General features: G+C 45.4%; 1 protein-coding gene across 6 annotated transcripts in view; it reads left to right on the top strand.

The window, feature by feature from the left end:
* The window catches only part of HECTD1 (HECT domain E3 ubiquitin protein ligase 1), a 76,187-nt gene that overhangs the window by 8,118 nt on the left and 49,386 nt on the right, over nt 1-18,683 (top strand). For all 6 annotated transcript variants that reach the window (XM_073639057.1, XM_073639055.1, XM_073639054.1 and 3 more), the window contains exon 2: nt 3,217-3,441. In XM_073639057.1, the coding sequence (XP_073495158.1) occupies nt 3,302-3,441 (140 nt within the window). In that variant the 5' untranslated portion in view covers nt 3,217-3,301. The remainder of the gene's footprint in view (nt 1-3,216; nt 3,442-18,683) is intronic.

Raw genomic sequence — 18,683 nt, 5'->3', positions numbered from 1 at the left:
CATGATCTGTAGGTTTTTGATTCTGTTTATTTCAATAATTTATTGTACGGGGGTGCGTTCAAAATAATAGCAGTGTGGAGTTCAATTAGTGATGTCAATCATTCTGTGAAGAGACAGGTGTGAATCAGGTGGCCCTTATTTAAGGGTGAAGCCAGCACATGTTGTACATGCATTTCTCCTTGAAAGCCTGAGAAATATGGGTCGTTCGAGACATTGTTCAGAAGAACAGCGTACTTTGATTATAAGTTTTACCCTCTTCAATCAACTTTTTAAAGAAGTGCAGACAATGATAGGCTGTTCAGCTAACATGATCTCCAATGCTTTATAATGGAAAACAAAACCAGAGAGAGGTGGAAGAAAAAGGAAGACTACCATCCGAATGGATGGAAGAATAGCCAGAATGGCAAAGGCTCAGCCAGTGATCAGCTCCAGGATGATCACAGACAGTCTCAAGTTACCTGTGAGGACTGTGACAGTTAGAAGATGCCTGTGTGAAGCTAATCTCTTATCAAGAAGTCCCCGCAAAGTTCCACATGCACTGAAGCAGATACAATTTGCCAAAGAACACAACAACTTGCCTAAAGAGAAATGGAGAAACATTGTGGACTGATAAAAGTAAAATTAGTACTTTTTGGGTCCAAGGGCCGCATACAGTTCATCAGACGACCCCCAAACTCTGCATTGAAGACACAGTACACTCTGAAGACAGTGAAGCATGGTGGTGCCAGCATCATGATATGGGCATGTTTCTCTTACTATGGTGCTGGACCTATTTACCATACCAGGGATCATGGACCAGTTTGCATATATTAAAATACTTGGAGGTCATATTGCCTGACTCTGAAGAGAATGTGCCCTTGAAATGGGTGTTTCAACAAGACAACGACCCTAAACACACCAGTAAATGAGCAAAATCTTGGTTCCAGTCCAACAAAATTAAGGTTATGGAGTGGCCCGCCAAATCCCTGGACCTTAGTCCGATAGAACACCTGTGGGGTGACAACAAAAATGCAGTTTCTGAAGCAAAGCCAACAAATGGCAAAAAATTGTGGATCAAAGCATCCTGGACTGGAATAACTGGTGACAGGTGCCAGAGGTTGGTTGACTCTATGCAACATAGTTGTGAAGCAGTTCTAAAAAAACTGTGGGTAAAAACTAAATATTAGGTTAGGGATTCACAGGAATGCTAAATCCTCCAAAAAAGAGAAGACATATTGTGAGTTTGTAAAGACAAATACAGACACTGCTTTTTTTTAAGAACAGCCCAATGTTCATTTTTTGTTATTTTCTGTAAAGTAGTTAAAAATTATATACATTTCTCTTCATGTTTTGAATTGGAGAACAGTGTGCAATATTCCCAATGCATGGAAATAAAAACTAGTATAGATTTTGTGCTTAACTCATGTTTGTGAACACACTGCTATTATTTTGAACACTACTGTAGCAGAGTTGGGTTTGTCAGGAAGCACTTTTGATGTAGCAGAGCTTAATGGAAGATGTCCAGAGTAGTGATATGTAGTGACGGTAGATGGCTGGGGATTGTGCTATGTGAGCCCAGCAGAACATGGAAGTTCCTGGAAGTAGCTGACACCTCTGACACACGCACTCCGCCATGTGAGCGCAGACAGTCATTCCTGGCGGGGCATCTCTCCTGTTATGATTCAGGAAACAATGGAGACACCTCTGTGCTTTATTAATAGCTCCTGTTAAAGGGAAGTTAATTATATGTTTACAACACGTCCTCCTGAGCTGTCCAAGGCGGAAACTCATCATGGTGTCTCCACGTGACCAGATTTCTGGTGACAGCGAGTTCTGCTTGACTCCTCCATGTCCTGGAATGTGTCTTCTGCTTTGTGTAACTTGCGGCAGGCGTAGGACGGTGTACAGGTCTCCTCTGTCTATCTTCAAGAGCGTGCAAGCGTTTGATACTTCACTATTTCACATTCTTGTTTTATGGCTGAGTTTTTTTTATTTCTTGAACCCTAGCTATTTTAAATGATGCCTATGTCTTCGGACGAGCACTATCTGTGAAAACCACATTACCCATGTTATTCTATGGGGCTGGACACATGTCTGAATTTTTTTTATTTTTTTTTTTTAATTTGACTGATTTTTATCATTGGTCCTTGGAAAACATCGGGCTGCACTCGGATGACATTAGAGTGCAGTGCAAATTTCACAGACTGACATAATTGAGAACATGGAGAAATGTATTTTTTTTTCTCTCCACCTCTGATCAGTAAAATATGAATATTTTTGCCTGTTGGAGAGAAATCTGAACCAATTTGATCTAATGTCAGATGCTTGAGATATTGGATTTCTAGGCCGAATTCCAGATTGAATTAGAATCCCCCCGTATGAGGTGAATTAGAAGGCAATCTGGTGACTAGGACACTCGCTGGGGGTCCAAACGGAGTCCGGGGGTCTGACACCTAGTGCCCCCACTGATCAGCACTTTGCAGCTTTGGGGGCTTCCAGATGTGTCAATATTCGGCTCCATACACTGTATATTGACTTTTCTGGTACCGCAGCTCAACTCCCATTCACTACAATAGGAGCTGGGTCGCAGCACCTTAGAAATACCAATACACTTCACTTCTGGCTGCCGCTAGTGCTGCAGATAGCTGATCGTTGGGATGACGGGCTTTGGACCCCCTTCTGATATTGGTGATCGATGCTGAGTAATGGACAACCCCTATAGGAGGCATAGAGTGAGTATGCCCATATCACGAAGGGACCAGAGCAGGTTTATTTGGGTCTCGCTACATTTCTTGACCTGGTAAACATTTTATTCAGCCAACTCCTTGCACATGATGGCCATGTTGGGATGTGAATAAGGAGCCCGGCAAAATACACAATGGAGTTGACATTTGTGGATTTGAAAAAAAATTGCAAAAAATCCTAAGATTTTGTTTTCCATTGTATATTACTAGTATTTTTGACATGGATGGTGTAGTTTCTGTGTAGGGCGCAGCGTCCCTATTGGTAAGAGCAGACGTTGCAGGTGTATTAGGTTTCTGTAGAGGCTGAGCGGTACGCTGACTGTCTCCGTCCTCTTCTGGTCTCCAACCAAGCCGCAGAATGGAGCTGCTAATCTGCTTATGGCAGAGGCTCACACTTCACAAGCGCCTGTGTTCCTCTGGCCAGGCTGGGATTAACCTGCTTTATCTGTGACATTAATAACCCATGACTTCTCTCTGCTCCCTCTGTCTGCAGGTGAGGGCCCCTGTTAGGAGGAAGAGCTGAGTAGAAGACCTGCCACGAGGGTCCGTGTGGACGCTGCTCTCCAGGCAGGGCCATCATGGCGGACGTAGACCCGGACACGCTGCTGGAATGGCTGCAGATGGGGCAGGGGGATGAGCGGGACATGCAGCTCATTGCCTTAGAACAACTCTGCATGCTGCTGCTCATGTCTGATAACGTAGACCGCTGTTTTGAAACGTAAGTTTTTACAATTTTTCCCTTATTTTCCTTTCCTCTTTACGTTAAATGTTGACAATTGAATTTTCCAAAAGTTTTTTTTTTTTTTTTTTTTTGTGACCATTAAAGTAAAAGAAAGACTACCTGTCTAAATAGCACCTACTCATCCATAGGCGGTGTATGCTACTGGTGCTTGAAAGTTTGTGAACCCTTCATGCACAAATTTGACCTAAAATTACTTTATATCCTAACCTTAGATAAAAGGAACCAAATGAAACACAGAAGTAAAAAATATTAGACTTTTTTTTTTTTTCCTATTGGGGAAAATTGATCTAATATCAGATGTCTGTTAGGGGCAAAAGTATGTGAACCTTTCACATTAGTAGATAATCTGTTAGTCTGTTTTCTCAGTATAACAAAGTTTGGAACGCGGAATGTAGCTTCAGTTATATGAACAATACGATCATGACAATACCAAGAAAACAATAAGAAGTATAAATGTTGGGGGACACATAAAGGGATGAGATGAGGGGGGGGGCACATGGAAAGTGAGGAAGAAGACGACCCAGAGATTGATAGGGCTATGATGTGGTATATCGATGGCCAAAGGACAGAGCGACACTTAACAATTGCGGATGAGCGTTTGTTATCCACGAGTCCCAGACTTTGTTCTGGACACTTGTTAGTTGCTCATTGGTCATAAAGTTATCTACATAGGCTAAAAATTCTGGAAATGGGATGTTTTTTTTCCAGGAATGGGCTGTCACTTGTTTTTCCACTAAAAAGAGAAAAAATAGTTTGTATTGAGGGCAACTGAGTGTGGACCATTTGTGGTGCAATATGCTTTCCAGGAATCCCTGGTAAGGAGAAAATGGAAAATAGTACGGGCTAAGTAATATACATGAGTACAGAAGAGCGATACTCAGGGTCACAAGTAACATGTCACCTTTTGGAGGTGTACCCCCCAGAAGCAATTTCCAGGACAACCAGGAACCACAGGTGCTATCCGTGTGGGGATCATCTACCATCGTGTGAGGAGCTTATATGCAGATTCTATTGCATTGGAGCTTATTGAACAGGAAGAAACAGCGACACATGTATTATTCTAAGAAGCTCTGTCACATGTGCCCACCACGTCCGTCCCCATCTACATACTTAGCTGTGTACAGTATGGTGAGAAACGCTGTTCACCAGTGAATAGACAACCAAGATTACTCCTCTGGAGTGTGGAGATGATTGCCAAATACTCTCAAATGATGTAAAAGTATATAGATGATCAAAGCCAGGCAGGAAACTTTACAACCTGAAATATTCAGAGGAAGAGATTGGGTATTCGTCTCTCAGAACCTCAAAAGATACAAGGCCCGAAGAGGAGAAGAACTGATGGGTTTGCTCAAAGCCATTCTCTCGCCACGACTAAAGGGCAGTGTAATCATCTGCAGTGGGTAGGAAGGCCCTGTTATACCATAGAGATGGAGGGCGAGGTGAGGGCATGCAAGTTTTCCTGATAATTTAACCGCTAATCTGATTTTCACATGTCCAAAGACCTCAGATGAAGAGTTGTAGATGCTCTTCAGGTTGAAAAGAGATACAAAACCCATCTGTAAAGAATTTTGACTCCATCAATCTACAGTCAAACAAACTGTGTACAAATGTAAGAAATTCAAGACAATTCTTACCTTTTTATTGTCACAAAGGAGCCCAAGGTAACCTCCTAAGCAACTTAAGGCCTCTCACACATTAGCTAATGTTACTGTTAATCAGGAGGACACTGAACAACAATGGTGAGCATGGCAGGATTGCAAGGAGAAAGCCACCGCTCTCCTAAAAGAACATTGTTGTCCGTTCTCAGTTTGCTAAAGATCACCTGGACAAGGCAGAAGGCTACTGAAACAAATTTTTTTTTGGATGGAGGAGACCAAAATAGAGATTTTGGTTTTAGATGAGAAGCATTTTGTTTGGTGAAGGAAAACATTGCATCATATTCTACAAACACCATACAATCTGTGAAACAGGGTGGTGGTATCATGGTTAGGGCCAGTTTTGACATCTCTGAAAGGACGGCTTGACATCCATTGATGGAACAATAAATTCAGATTTCTGCCAGCAAATTTTAAAGGAAATTGTCAGGATATCTGTCCGTGAGCTGAATCTCAAGAGAACATAGGTCAGGTAATAAGATCTTGACACAGATCATGTTCTATAAAAGAATGATTAAAGAAGAATAAAGTTTTGGAATGGCAAATTAACGTGCTGCCCTTAATCCTATTGAACTAGAGAAAGCCCATCAATATAACGGAGTTGATGCTGTTTTGTAGGGTGGAATAGGCTAAGACTCCTCCAATCCGACGTGCAGGACTACTCAACAATTACCAGAAATGTTTAGATGCCGTTATTGCTACACAAGGAGGTCAGACCAGATACTGAAAGCAAAGGTTCACATACTTTTGGCACTCACAAACATGAGATATTAGATTATACTACCTCATTTAAAAAATGACCATCTAATATTTTATGCTCATGTTGTATGATTTGTTTCTGTTCCTTTTAGGACGTGTGCTAGAATCTGATGTAGTTTTAGGTCAAACCGAGGCTGAAGTATGGAGGAGTTCACAAACTTTCTTGCACCGCTGTATATGACCGACACAGAGCATGAACATGAGTGATGCTTCTTTGACATAAGACACTTTCTTTTTGAAATGATCTGTGAACTGACTGTGTCCTCTGTACCTGACCCTCCTGAGGGTCCTACTCGGTGGTTTTTGTGCATGTTACCTCATGTAAGCCTTCCTGGTTCACCATCTTCTACAAGCTGCTAAATCATTTATTCCACACAATTGGAAGGGCCTCTTCTCCATCCCATTCCACCTGCTTTATTTTTTTTTCTTCTTTACTTTACTTGTACAGCAAAATATATCGATATTGCAGATTTGTGGGTTTTGGTTTCTTCGTTATCCCTCTCAGTCAGTAAGGGCAAACCCCCTACCTTACCTCTGACATTATGCCCACATTTGTTATGCCTAGATGACACATCTTGTCACTTTTTGTTGCTTTTAATATTGGTCTCCGTATCTTAGGATAGTTTACTTAGATTGGTTTTCAAAACAGACAACTTTTTGATTAGCAAAGGTTCAGACTAATTTACTGCCGTCGCAATGCCTGGGCCAAACAGTGATTGTGACCAAAACTAAAAGTTTCATGAGCAATACAGTCAATTGAACCTTCCCTTAACTGTTTTTTACTTGAGGAAGAGTCAGACGGCTGTATAACTCGGGCGAGGTTTGCATTGCAATGCCCGGACTGGTCGACTGCTCTCCCGACCGAAGTGTGACAGCTGCATAGAAATACATACTGTCACGCTCTGGTTGGGAGAGCCGCCGGCCAGTCCAAGCATTGCAATGTAATCCTTGTAAGAATTATACAGCTGTCTGACTCTTCCTGAATACATGTTTTTGGGCTAAAAAATACTTTTGCAATTTAGTTTCTTAAACAAATGTGTACTGTTTGCCTCCCTATGTCCTCCATGTTCCTTTCTAATACTGATTGCAGAATGGGTTAAAGGGATTATCCTGGATTTCTAATATTTTCGTGTATAGAGATAAGACCCAACAGGCAGGTAGCTGCTACCTTCCTTACTGTTCTGCTCAGCGATGTTCTGTTCCCGCTCAGCTGTCAGACTTCTACTGGCGGCGATTCTGTGGCTTCTGCTGACGTCACGTCCACAAAGCAGCAGATTCTCTTCCTCTCTGCTCTTTTGACGGGCCATCACTACTGATGCCATGCAGATTGACAGCTGGCTCCCCACTGCCTAACTGATAGGAGCTGGCTGTCAATCAGCATGATGTCTTAAGTATCGACAGAGCAGCCTGGAAAAGGAGATGCTGCACAGTTGAGTGGTGAAATGAAGTAGTTCAATTGCCAGCTGAGCCGACAAAGATCATCCACATGCAGATCAGGCAGGTAGTTGGCAACTACTCAATTTGCCTGACTCCAGCTCCCTCATACATTACTCATGTTTAAGAAATAAATTTACTGTAGTAAAATGGTAACATCAGGCTTTTCATCACCATTATACAATAATCAAGCTATTTACTTGTCTTAATCCTGCTTTCCTGTTCACTCTAGCAGTTCTGAGATGAGTGCAGGCCTTCCTTCCCAGCGCCTTTTTTCTCTGATCTGTAGAGGAGCTTTAACTACTGAGCATGTACATAAAGTGCAGCACAGATACATCTCAACTAAAAGCCGAGATCCTTAGATCAGGAATAGGACAGACATTTATAGGACATTTCATAACTTTCCCAAATTCTTATGAAAAAATATTCATCGCGTACTACATTGTACTACTGTACCCAATTAGTTATATATTTTAGGAGTCGGCCCATTTTATACCGACTCCGCAGCACTGGTTTAAACTGTTAGTCTTTTTTTGATGACACTTTGCCTTTAATACAAGGTTGAAAACTGTGAATGTGCCATTTCTTCTAAATTGTTGTTTTAGGTTTTACATGTTTCCTAATGACTTCACTGAGGAAATGAGATGCTTTTTTTTTTACTTGCTGTCCTGTAAAGTTCTAGGAATAGTTTTTATTACTGAATCTTTATATAGACCCAATATTAAAGTGCTTCTCCTGTTTTATTGCACTAGTGGAGTGGTTGTCCTGTAAGTTATGTGAACATGGCTTTATGTATTTGTTGGCTGTGTCTTCCTGTTAGAGTATAGTGACACAGAGGTTATGTTCACATTTGCATCATGGCTTCCTTCATAAATAAGTCACCACACTCCCCCAACACTGCTGGGTCCATTGATTGACGAACACCACAGCGCCTGATGGATGCCTTAGATAATGGGGCTTCTTTGAGTTCCACCAAGATGTCCATTGTCAAAACTGACGATCTGCAACAATGAACGGTACTAGTTCTGAGATTGTCCAAACCATCATTAAAATGATTTTGTAAGCTTTTCTTTTTTTTATTAGTGTGGAAGTAAAAAAAAAAAAAAAAAAAAAAAAAAAAAAAAAGACGAGGCACATTAAAGGAGCTGTCAGTACATTTCTGGGTTTGTAGTCATGAATGAGTTCAACCAGAGCCGATGGAACAAATACTTCATTTTCCCTCTCTCTAAGATAAGTAAGGTACAAAACGACGATCCACAATAATGAAGTTCAGTTAAACCAAAATTATTCAGCACAAGTTTTTATTTCTACTCACATGATAACAATTTCAAAACAACATTTCATAAGACCTCTGCAGCCCGACTCAAGTTTCAACTTTCCAGCTTCTTCCGGATTTTATTTCAATGCCTTACGCAGCAAGTGTCAGCCAAGGGGACCATGTCAGGGTAAACTTTCCCTTGGTGTCTGCTAATATACAAAGCTTATACCAGAAGTTCCAGTTCTGTAAAGCTGAAAAATCATTGTTTTCAGGCTTTATCGATCACATTGTTTGGTGACCGGGGTGTGTGCTTTGAGGAGCACTTCATTTATTTTCCTGCCTAGTAGGGCCCTCCCATACATCTCTTGACATCTGTCCTAAATATCTGATAGACTGCAATTCAGAGGTACTGCACCATTCCTAGCACCCAGGTATGCAGGACGTTGTCCGGGACACGACAGGACACCCTCAAAAGCCAGAAGATGGATATCCAAAGACTGAGTAGGCAGATGATTAAAAAATTGTTTTCCACTTGAAGACCTTAGTTAAATGGGCATTTTCAAGTTGTCTCTCAAGCAACTCACAACTCTGCAGTCTCCTCACTTCATGGTATCTGGCAGGGCGGGCTCTCTTCCTTGAGTGACAGTTCTGGTGAGCAGCAGAGCTGTAGTATTTTTAGACTATAAAGCCTAGCACAAGTTCTGTTACAACACACTCATCTCTCCATGGCTTGTTCTGGAGTGTACACTGTTATCACTATATTTACACAAAAGGATAAAAGGGAATTTGAACAGTCTGGACAGTGAAAGCCATGTTGCTGGGTACCTGAGGTTGTGACTACACAGGATTGATTAAAAGCAGTTTTTCAGAAGCGGAGGAGGGAGGTTAGCAAAATACTCCTGTATAAAAATCAATGTTCTGGATAGAGCTGACTGGGATGTTAGGAGTTAACTAGGGTTGAGCGAGTATGTTCTGTCCGAGTATGCTCGGCCGAGCTCCGAGTATTTACAGCTGCCCGGTGATATGGTTGAATCACTCCTGTGTCCATGATTTGCAACTGTTTGACAGCTTTATTACATGTGAGGAATGTGTAAGAAATAGACATTCCTCACATGTAATAAAGCTGTCATACAGTTGCAAATCATGGACACAGGAGTGATTCAACCATATCACCGGGCAGCTGTAAATACTCGGAGCTCGGCCCGAGCATACTTGGCGAAAGGGTTAATAGAACATACTCGCTCATCACTAGAGTTAACCTTACCTGGAATTTAAATACTGCCACTCTTAGCCATGATCTGGGAAGATCGAACTCCATGGAAACCAGCTGTACACTATGAAAAATAAAAGCTCTCTCGTTGCAGGAGAATGACAGCAGACAGAAAAAAAGCAAAGTCCTTTGCAAACTTGATTATTATGTTATCTAACTAATTAAAGTAATTTAATAACTTGAGAATGCGCCTGTAAGTTGGGACTAGAAGATGGGGATGAAAGTAATCAGGAATACATTTGGGTTATTGTCCCATAGACATGCAGGTGGGATAAACAGCTGTGTTTAAATAATGTTAAAACAGAGTTTGTTTTTTCTATTTTTTTAAGGATGGGGTGCAAAAGTGGTGTAATTGTAATATATAAAATATACAATATAAAAGAGATTTTGGTGAAATCTTGGGAAGATGATCTGTAAAAGCTTTCTAGAAACTACTTCAGGGTGCAACATGGGATTACTGCAGGGGGAGATGTGATGCCATAAGATTATCAGAGTGTTTTATGCTTTCTCATATTCAAAAGAAATGGACTAACATGGGATTTTGGATGGGCAATGTGTCTGTAAGAGGAATTCCTAGAATTAAGCATCCTGGAGACCTCCGGGCCTTCTAGAGGCAAAAGCCAAATAGGAGGGTCAGTTGTAAAATGATATAATGGGCTAATTAGACATTTTGGGAGGCTTATTAAAACATTATGTGAATTGTAAATATCTCAATACCACTCCAACAAAGCAGAGTTGGTCCTTACATTTTCAAAACTTTTTTTTTTTTTTTAGTCAAAAATGTTACTAAACTTCTAAAACTATCTTTTTGGAACAGTATACCAATGAAAAAAAAAGTTTCTTTTATAAAGGCAAAACAGATCTACCTAATTTACCACTGGCATCAAGTACAATGTGTCATGAAAAAAAATCTGGTCTCACAATCACTGGGATACGTAGAAGCATTTCAAAGTTATTACCACATAAAGTGACACGTCAGATTTGTGACAGGAAAGGGTTAATAATATCATTGAAAAAGTGTTGTAATTCTGGTAGGTTTGCCAGCCTTATAGTCGTCTTTATTTTAGGTCTTACAATACATCTGGTTATATTGTGATTGAACAGGTTACTTTAGCTGAGACTGGTTTCCTTCCATGGTTTGAAGTAGATGTTGGTCTGAGATTTAGAAATCTAGGTAGTCGTATGTGAACGATGGCTAAAAGAGATTAAGGAGGTGGTCTTAAACAAAATTTTACTTTCCTCTTAAACTCTTTTAAATTCATAATCTTTAATTCTAATATACTTTAATTAAAATTTACCTATCCTTTTCTAACCACAGTCTTACTTTTTTTTCCCACTACTTCCTCTTTAATGACTGTATGTTTGTTTGAGAATACCAGGAATACTCAAATGAAGCGTCATCAGGGGGCAGAGACTCTGGTCACAGCCTACGCCTCGGCCCCTAACCTGAAACGAAGCGTCATCAGTGACCTCCATTTCAGTGTCTGGGCTAGTCCCTGCTCTACTGAGCATTCGACGGTTTCCGATTCTGATGTGTGCTCAGTAGATTCCAGTCACTCTGTGCTGTTCTTCTCAGTGCACAGTCACAATGCACTCTCTCGCCTGTTTTAATCAGAAGTGACTAACTGGCAACAGAACACAGTCATTGCACAGTGTAAGTAAAAAATGAGCAAGCATAGACATAGACCAGTGCCACTCTCACAAGTGACATCCCTTGCTGGGGCAGCGCTGGTCTCTGCTTTCCCTGCACACTGGGTAATTTTCTTACAATGCACTTACAGTGCGCTCTCTTGCCCGCTCATCACTTTCCATCAGAGCCGGGGAGTGAGTGCACTGTCACTGTGCACTGAGGTTCTCTACAGTAACAAGATTCTACTGAGCATACGTTGGAATCAACAATTAACACATGCTCAGTAGGACTAGCCGAGAGCCTGAAATGGACAACGCTGATGACTCTTTGTTTCAGGGTGGGGACAGAGGCTGTAAAAGTGACCACAACCTCTGTCCTCGATGATGCTTTGTTGAGCGTCCCAGCATGCACCAGGGATTCTCAAACAAAGCGTCATCAAACAGTAAGTAGGTAAAAAAAAATAAAGTACTCAGTGTAGTGAGAAAACAATAGGGAATTTTTAATTAAAGTATATTCAAAAAGAGATTTGATTATTATATTAACCCCTTTCTGACGTGTACCGTAATTGTACGACACGCGTCGGCTCCCTCCCTTTGGTGCGGGATCCAGCGCTGAGCCCGCACCTTTCCGGGCACGTGACAGATGATCCACCCATGGCTGTTGACTAGTTAAAAGCTGCTGTCGGAGATTTAACTCGCGCAAACCAGATGTGCGTCACTGGGTCTACCTATCGGTGACCTCTTCACATGACCGCAGGTCGCTGATGGGTTGGCATGACAACCCAGGGTCTGCAGGAGACCCCTGCGGTTGTCATTACCGGGATGCTATGAGCAGCACTCATAGCAAGTGAGCAAATCTGCTACACACAGGTCATTCATTGCCTGTGTGTAGCAGAGGCAGTCAGACAATTGCTACTTCTGGTCTCCCATGGAGACTATTGAAGCTAGTGTAAAGTAAAACAAACAAAAAAAAAAATTGTTTACAAATATTAAAAAAAATTTAAGTTTAAATCGCCCCCCTTTCACCCCATTCAAAATAAAATAAAAAAAAAACAAAACAAATATTCATACATGTGGTATCGCCGCGTTTATAGTGGCCCAATCTATCAATATAAAAAAAAAAATCTGATCGGTAAACGGCGTAACGAAAAAAAAAAATTCAAAACGCCAGAATTAACGTTTTTTTATTTTTGGTTGCCGCTATATTGCTATAAAATGCAATAACCGGCTATCAAACATAGTATTGACAACAAAATTTTATCAATAAAAACGTCAGTTCGGCGTGAAACAATATAAGCCCTCACCCAGCCCCAGATCCCAAAAAATGGAGACACTACGGGTCTCGGAAAATGGCTCTTTTCGATTTTTTTTTTTTTTTTTTTTTTTTTTTTTTTTTCACCACTAAAAGAAATAAAGAACCTATACATGTTTTGTATGTACGAACTCGTAATGACCTGGAGAATAATAATGGCAGGACAGTTTTAGCATTTAGTAAACATGGTAAAAAAAAAAACAAAACTGTGGAATTGCACTTTTTTTTGCTGTTTCACCGCACTTGGAATTGTTTCTCGTTTTCCAGTACACAATATGTTAAAACCAATGGTGTCGTTCAAAAGTACAACTCGTCCCGCAAAAAACAAGCCATCACATGGCCATATTGACCGAAAAAAAATAAAAAAGTTATGGCTCTGGGAAGAAGGGTAGCAAAAAATGGATAATGGCCCCAGGATGAAGGGGTTCAATAGACATTTAGGATTAAAATTAATGTTTGTTTTGGACCACCCCTTTAAAGTGAAATCTTAACACAACTATTTGAAATACTCCTGGTTCTTTAGAGACTCTTGTCAACAAGTTTTTGCCACTTAAAGGGGTTGTCCAGTACTTATTATTACCCCCACAATGTATTCCCCCGGGGCCCCTAAGGGTTTTTGTAAATTACTTCTGTTGCAGTTATTGCCTGTGAGCGGCGCTATCACTGGCCGCTCGCAGGCATCACGTGGTCCCCGGCTGCAGCCGGCGCTGACATCACGTCATGATTCCGGATGCAGCCGGGGGTCCCTCTTCTCCTTCCACAGATGGATGCTGGGTTTTGGGCGGGGTTACCCCGCGCCTCACACCCAGTATCCATCGCGTGCTCTGCCTCTCCCCATTCATTGAGAAAGCGCGGGGTGGATGCTGGGTGTGATGCGCGGAGTAACCCTGCCCACAACCCAGCAGCCACAGCGGGGACCGCGTCACTGATGTTATGCCTCACTTGACGGGACATCAATGGCGGGTCACGTGATGCCTGTGAGCGGCCAGTGATAGCGCCGCTCACAGGCAGTAACTGCAACATAAGGTAATTACAAAAACCCTTAGGGGCCCCGGGGGAATACATTTGGGGGGTAATAAAAAGTAGTGACCAACTTCTTTAATTTGAAAGCAGCATAATGTATGGGTGCAGACCCTGATTCCAGATATGTGTCACTTACTGTGCTGCTTGCTGTAGTTTTGATTTAACTTCACTGTGTTATCAGGAGAATATCACTAGACGACTAGTAAACCTGCTGCCATGTAGTCCTCCAAATCAATGAGCTGTGTATGACCCTGCCCCCACCAGTGATTGGCAGCTTTTTGCCTATGCACAGTGTGACGAAACAGCTTCTTATCTTAATTAGCCAGACGTCTAGATTTGTTAGGCCAAGAGAAATACACAATTGTGTTTGTGTCGACTTGTGAATGTATGTGTTTCTCTGGCTGGTCAAAAAGGACATACTATTATGTGTATAAACCTGAATGTTGGCTTTTCTTGGTTTTGAAACAAAGATGTTTGTTACTATGCTAATTGCATATTGTACTAAAGCCAGCTAGATGTTGATTTAAAGAGCCTTCTTGTTATATCAACTATGTGAATTGATTAAATGCTCAAACAATGTGACCCCTGGAATAATACCCTCCATAATTCTTGCCTTGTGGATGTGTACTTGAAAGGAGAGTTGTCATATGCCTCTGTAGCTGTCAGAATTGAAGCAGAGAATCAAAGATCAGACAGACTCTTCGGACATCAGCTTGGTAGCATGGCTTTATTCAGAGAGACACAGATTTGGATTCTACATGATTCCGGCCTAAGGGTACACTGCCCTGACTAGAAGGATACGGATCTGCTCCATTGAACATCAGAGAACCTATGGATACATTAGGGGAGACCAGGTTGGGATGATGAAGTCACCTGGCCCCATGGATATGTTTGGGGTTGCCAGGATGGACCATCTGGTTGCCTGGAACCCAATGGAGACATTTTGAGAAGCCAGATTGAGACCAGCCAGTCATCTGGCCCCATGGAAACTCTTGGAGAGGCCAGGGTGGGACCCTCGAGTCTCCTGGCTTTGTACCTCGATGGACTGTCAGCTTCCTATGCTTTCCGCTATCTTCTCTCTGTGGAGGCATGCTAAAAGCGGGGGCCACTAGTTGAGGTAGTTGGCCCTGGAAGTCCCAAAGTTGCAGCTGTTCTATCCCAGGTGGGCCAGTGGAAGGGTGAGACTGTGTAATTTTGCACCATCTTGGGTATTTGCAAAGGGGACTGTTCTGTTATTGCCTGTTTTGTGGTTCAATAAAGTATTGCCACACTGTTTTACCCTCACCTTGTGTTGTCTGAGTAGTGTTCTGCCCACGGAAGACCCTAGGTCTTCACACACAGTATACACTGGAATCTACCAATCAGAGGTGTGGGCGGGGTTATACAGAGCTCAGCATTCAAAGAATTGTTAGATTTGCAGCAGAAGGACTGTGATTTTATCAAACTGCAACAAGCAGCGCAGTAAGTGACACATCGCTGGAGTCCGGGCTTCTGCCCATGCATCATATTGCACTCAGATGGGTTAGCAAAACCCTGGTGACCGCTTCCCTTTAAAATGTGGCTTCACTTTGGGCAGACTCAGAATTCCTCTTGATGAAAAGGGATCCAGAATGCGGCTGTATTTACTGCACAGCTCTGGTTGTATAAGCTGCAGATGGAAAATCAGGGATAATCTTTTAGGAATGAAGTCTGGATTACTATGAACTGGAATGTGTAACAAGACATATGTTGTCTGAAAAAATGAATGAGCCACTTTTAAAATGAATAAATAGAGTGAGTTCTTTTGTAATTGGTGGGCAACACAATTTATTTATTTTTTTTGCTCTTAGGGCATTGAAGTGATATTAATGTTTTATACCCCGCCTGTGGGCCAAATTTGGCCCGCAGGGTGGTTTTATTTGGCCCTTGACAACAGAACCACCATCCCTATGTGGGGCCCATAATTCTGTGATGGAGGACCCTGTGTGGCCCATAATTCTGTGATGGAGGACCCTGTTGGGCCCATAATTCTGTGATGGAGGACCCTGTGGGGCCCATAATTCTGTGATGGAGGACCCTGTGGGGCCCATAATTCTGTGATGGAGGGCCGCGTGGGGCCCATAATTCTGTGATGGAGGGCCGCGTGGGGCCCATAATTCTGTGATGGAGGGCCGCGTGGGGCCCATAATTCTGTGATGGAGGGCCGCGTGGGGCCCATAATTCTGTGATGGAGGGCCGCGTGGGGCCCATAATTCTGTGGTGGAGGGCCGCGTGGGGCCCATAATTCTGTGGTGGAGGGCCGCGTGGGGCCCATAATTCTGTGGTGGAGGGCCGCGTGGGGCCCATAATTCTGTGGTGGAGGGCCGCGTGGGGCCCATAATTCTGTGGTGGAGGGCCGCGTGGGGCCCATAATTCTGTGGTGGAGGGCCGCGTGGGGCCCATAATTCTGTGGTGGAGGGCCGCGTGGGGCCCATAATTCTGTGGTGGAGGGCCGCGTGGGGCCCATAATTCTGTGGTGGAGGGCCGCGTGGGGCCCATAATTCTGTGGTGGAGGGCCGCGTGGGGCCCATAATTCTGTGGTGGAGGGCCGCGTGGGGCCCATAATTCTGTGGTGGAGGGCCGCGTGGGGCCCATAATTCTGTGGTGGAGGGCCGCGTGGGGCCCATAATTCTGTGGTGGAGGGCCGCGTGGGGCCCATAATTCTGTGGTGGAGGGCCGCGTGGGGCCCATAATTCTGTGGTGGAGGGCCGCGTGGGGCCCATAATTCTGTGGTGGAGGGCCGCGTGGGGCCCATAATTCTGTGGTGGAGGGCCGCGTGGGGCCCATAATTCTGTGGTGGAGGGCCGCGTGGGGCCCATAATTCTGTGGTGGAGGGCCGCGTGGGGCCCATAATTCTGTGGTGGAGGGCCGCGTGGGGCCCATAATTCTGTGGTGGAGGGCCGCGTGGGGCCCATAATTCTGTGGTGGAGGGCCGCGTGGGGCCCATAATTCTGTGGTGGAGGGCCGCGTGGGGCCCATAATTCTGTGGTGGAGGGCCGCGTGGGGCCCATAATTCTGTGGTGGAGGGCCGCGTGGGGCCCATAATTCTGTGGTGGAGGGCCGCGTGGGGCCCATAATTCTGTGGTGGAGGGCCGCGTGGGGCCCATAATTCTGTGGTGGAGGGCCGCGTGGGGCCCATAATTCTGTGGTGGAGGGCCGCGTGGGGCCCATAATTCTGTGGTGGAGGGCCGCGTGGGGCCCATAATTCTGTGGTGGAGGGCCGCGTGGGGCCCATAATTCTGTGGTGGAGGGCCGCGTGGGGCCCATAATTCTGTGGTGGAGGGCCGCGTGGGGCCCATAATTCTGTGGTGGAGGGCCGCGTGGGGCCCATAATTCTGTGGTGGAGGGCCGCGTGGGGCCCATAATTCTGTGGTGGAGGGCCGCGTGGGGCCCATAATTCTGTGGTGGAGGGCCGCGTGGGGCCCATAATTCTGTGGTGGAGGGCCGCGTGGGGCCCATAATTCTGTGGTGGAGGGCCGCGTGGGGCCCATAATTCTGTGGTGGAGGGCCGCGTGGGGCCCATAATTCTGTGGTGGAGGGCCGCGTGGGGCCCATAATTCTGTGGTGGAGGGCCGCGTGGGGCCCATAATTCTGTGGTGGAGGGCCGCGTGGGGCCCATAATTCTGTGGTGGAGGGCCGCGTGGGGCCCATAATTCTGTGGTGGAGGGCCGCGTGGGGCCCATAATTCTGTGGTGGAGGGCCGCGTGGGGCCCATAATTCTGTGGTGGAGGGCCGCGTGGGGCCCATAATTCTGTGGTGGAGGGCCGCGTGGGGCCCATAATTCTGTGGTGGAGGGCCGCGTGGGGCCCATAATTCTGTGGTGGAGGGCCGCGTGGGGCCCATAATTCTGTGGTGGAGGGCCGCGTGGGGCCCATAATTCTGTGGTGGAGGGCCGCGTGGGGCCCATAATTCTGTGGTGGAGGGCCGCGTGGGGCCCATAATTCTGTGGTGGAGGGCCGCGTGGGGCCCATAATTCTGTGGTGGAGGGCCGCGTGGGGCCCATAATTCTGTGGTGGAGGGCCGCGTGGGGCCCATAATTCTGTGGTGGAGGGCCGCGTGGGGCCCATAATTCTGTGGTGGAGGGCCGCGTGGGGCCCATAATTCTGTGGTGGAGGGCCGCGTGGGGCCCATAATTCTGTGGTGGAGGGCCGCGTGGGGCCCATAATTCTGTGGTGGAGGGCCGCGTGGGGCCCATAATTCTGTGGTGGAGGGCCGCGTGGGGCCCATAATTCTGTGGTGGAGGGCCGCGTGGGGCCCATAATTCTGTGGTGGAGGGCCGCGTGGGGCCCATAATTCTGTGGTGGAGGGCCGCGTGGGGCCCATAATTCTGTGGTGGAGGGCCGCGTGGGGCCCATAATTCTGTGGTGGAGGGCCGCGTGGGGCCCATAATTCTGTGGTGGAGGGCCGCGTGGGGCCCATAATTCTGTGGTGGAGGGCCGCGTGGGGCCCATAATTCTGTGGTGGAGGGCCGCGTGGGGCCCATAATTCTGTGGTGGAGGGCCGCGTGGGGCCCATAATTCTGTGGTGGAGGGCCGCGTGGGGCCCATAATTCTGTGGTGGAGGGCCGCGTGGGGCCCATAATTCTGTGGTGGAGGGCCGCGTGGGGCCCATAATTCTGTGGTGGAGGGCCGCGTGGGGCCCATAATTCTGTGGTGGAGGGCCGCGTGGGGCCCATAATTCTGTGGTGGAGGGCCGCGTGGGGCCCATAATTCTGTGGTGGAGGGCCGCGTGGGGCCCATAATTCTGTGGTGGAGGGCCGCGTGGGGCCCATAATTCTGTGGTGGAGGGCCGCGTGGGGCCCATAATTCTGTGGTGGAGGGCCGCGTGGGGCCCATAATTCTGTGGTGGAGGGCCGCGTGG

The sequence above is a fragment of the Phyllobates terribilis genome, unplaced genomic scaffold (genome assembly GCF_046119375.1).
Source record: "Phyllobates terribilis strain yellow unplaced genomic scaffold, ASM4611937v1 Scaffold_7__3_contigs__length_470593459, whole genome shotgun sequence".
NCBI classification, from domain to species: Eukaryota; Metazoa; Chordata; class Amphibia; order Anura; family Dendrobatidae; genus Phyllobates; species Phyllobates terribilis.
Note: the sequence above shows the minus strand (reverse complement) of the source record. Positions and strands in the feature narration are given on the sequence as shown.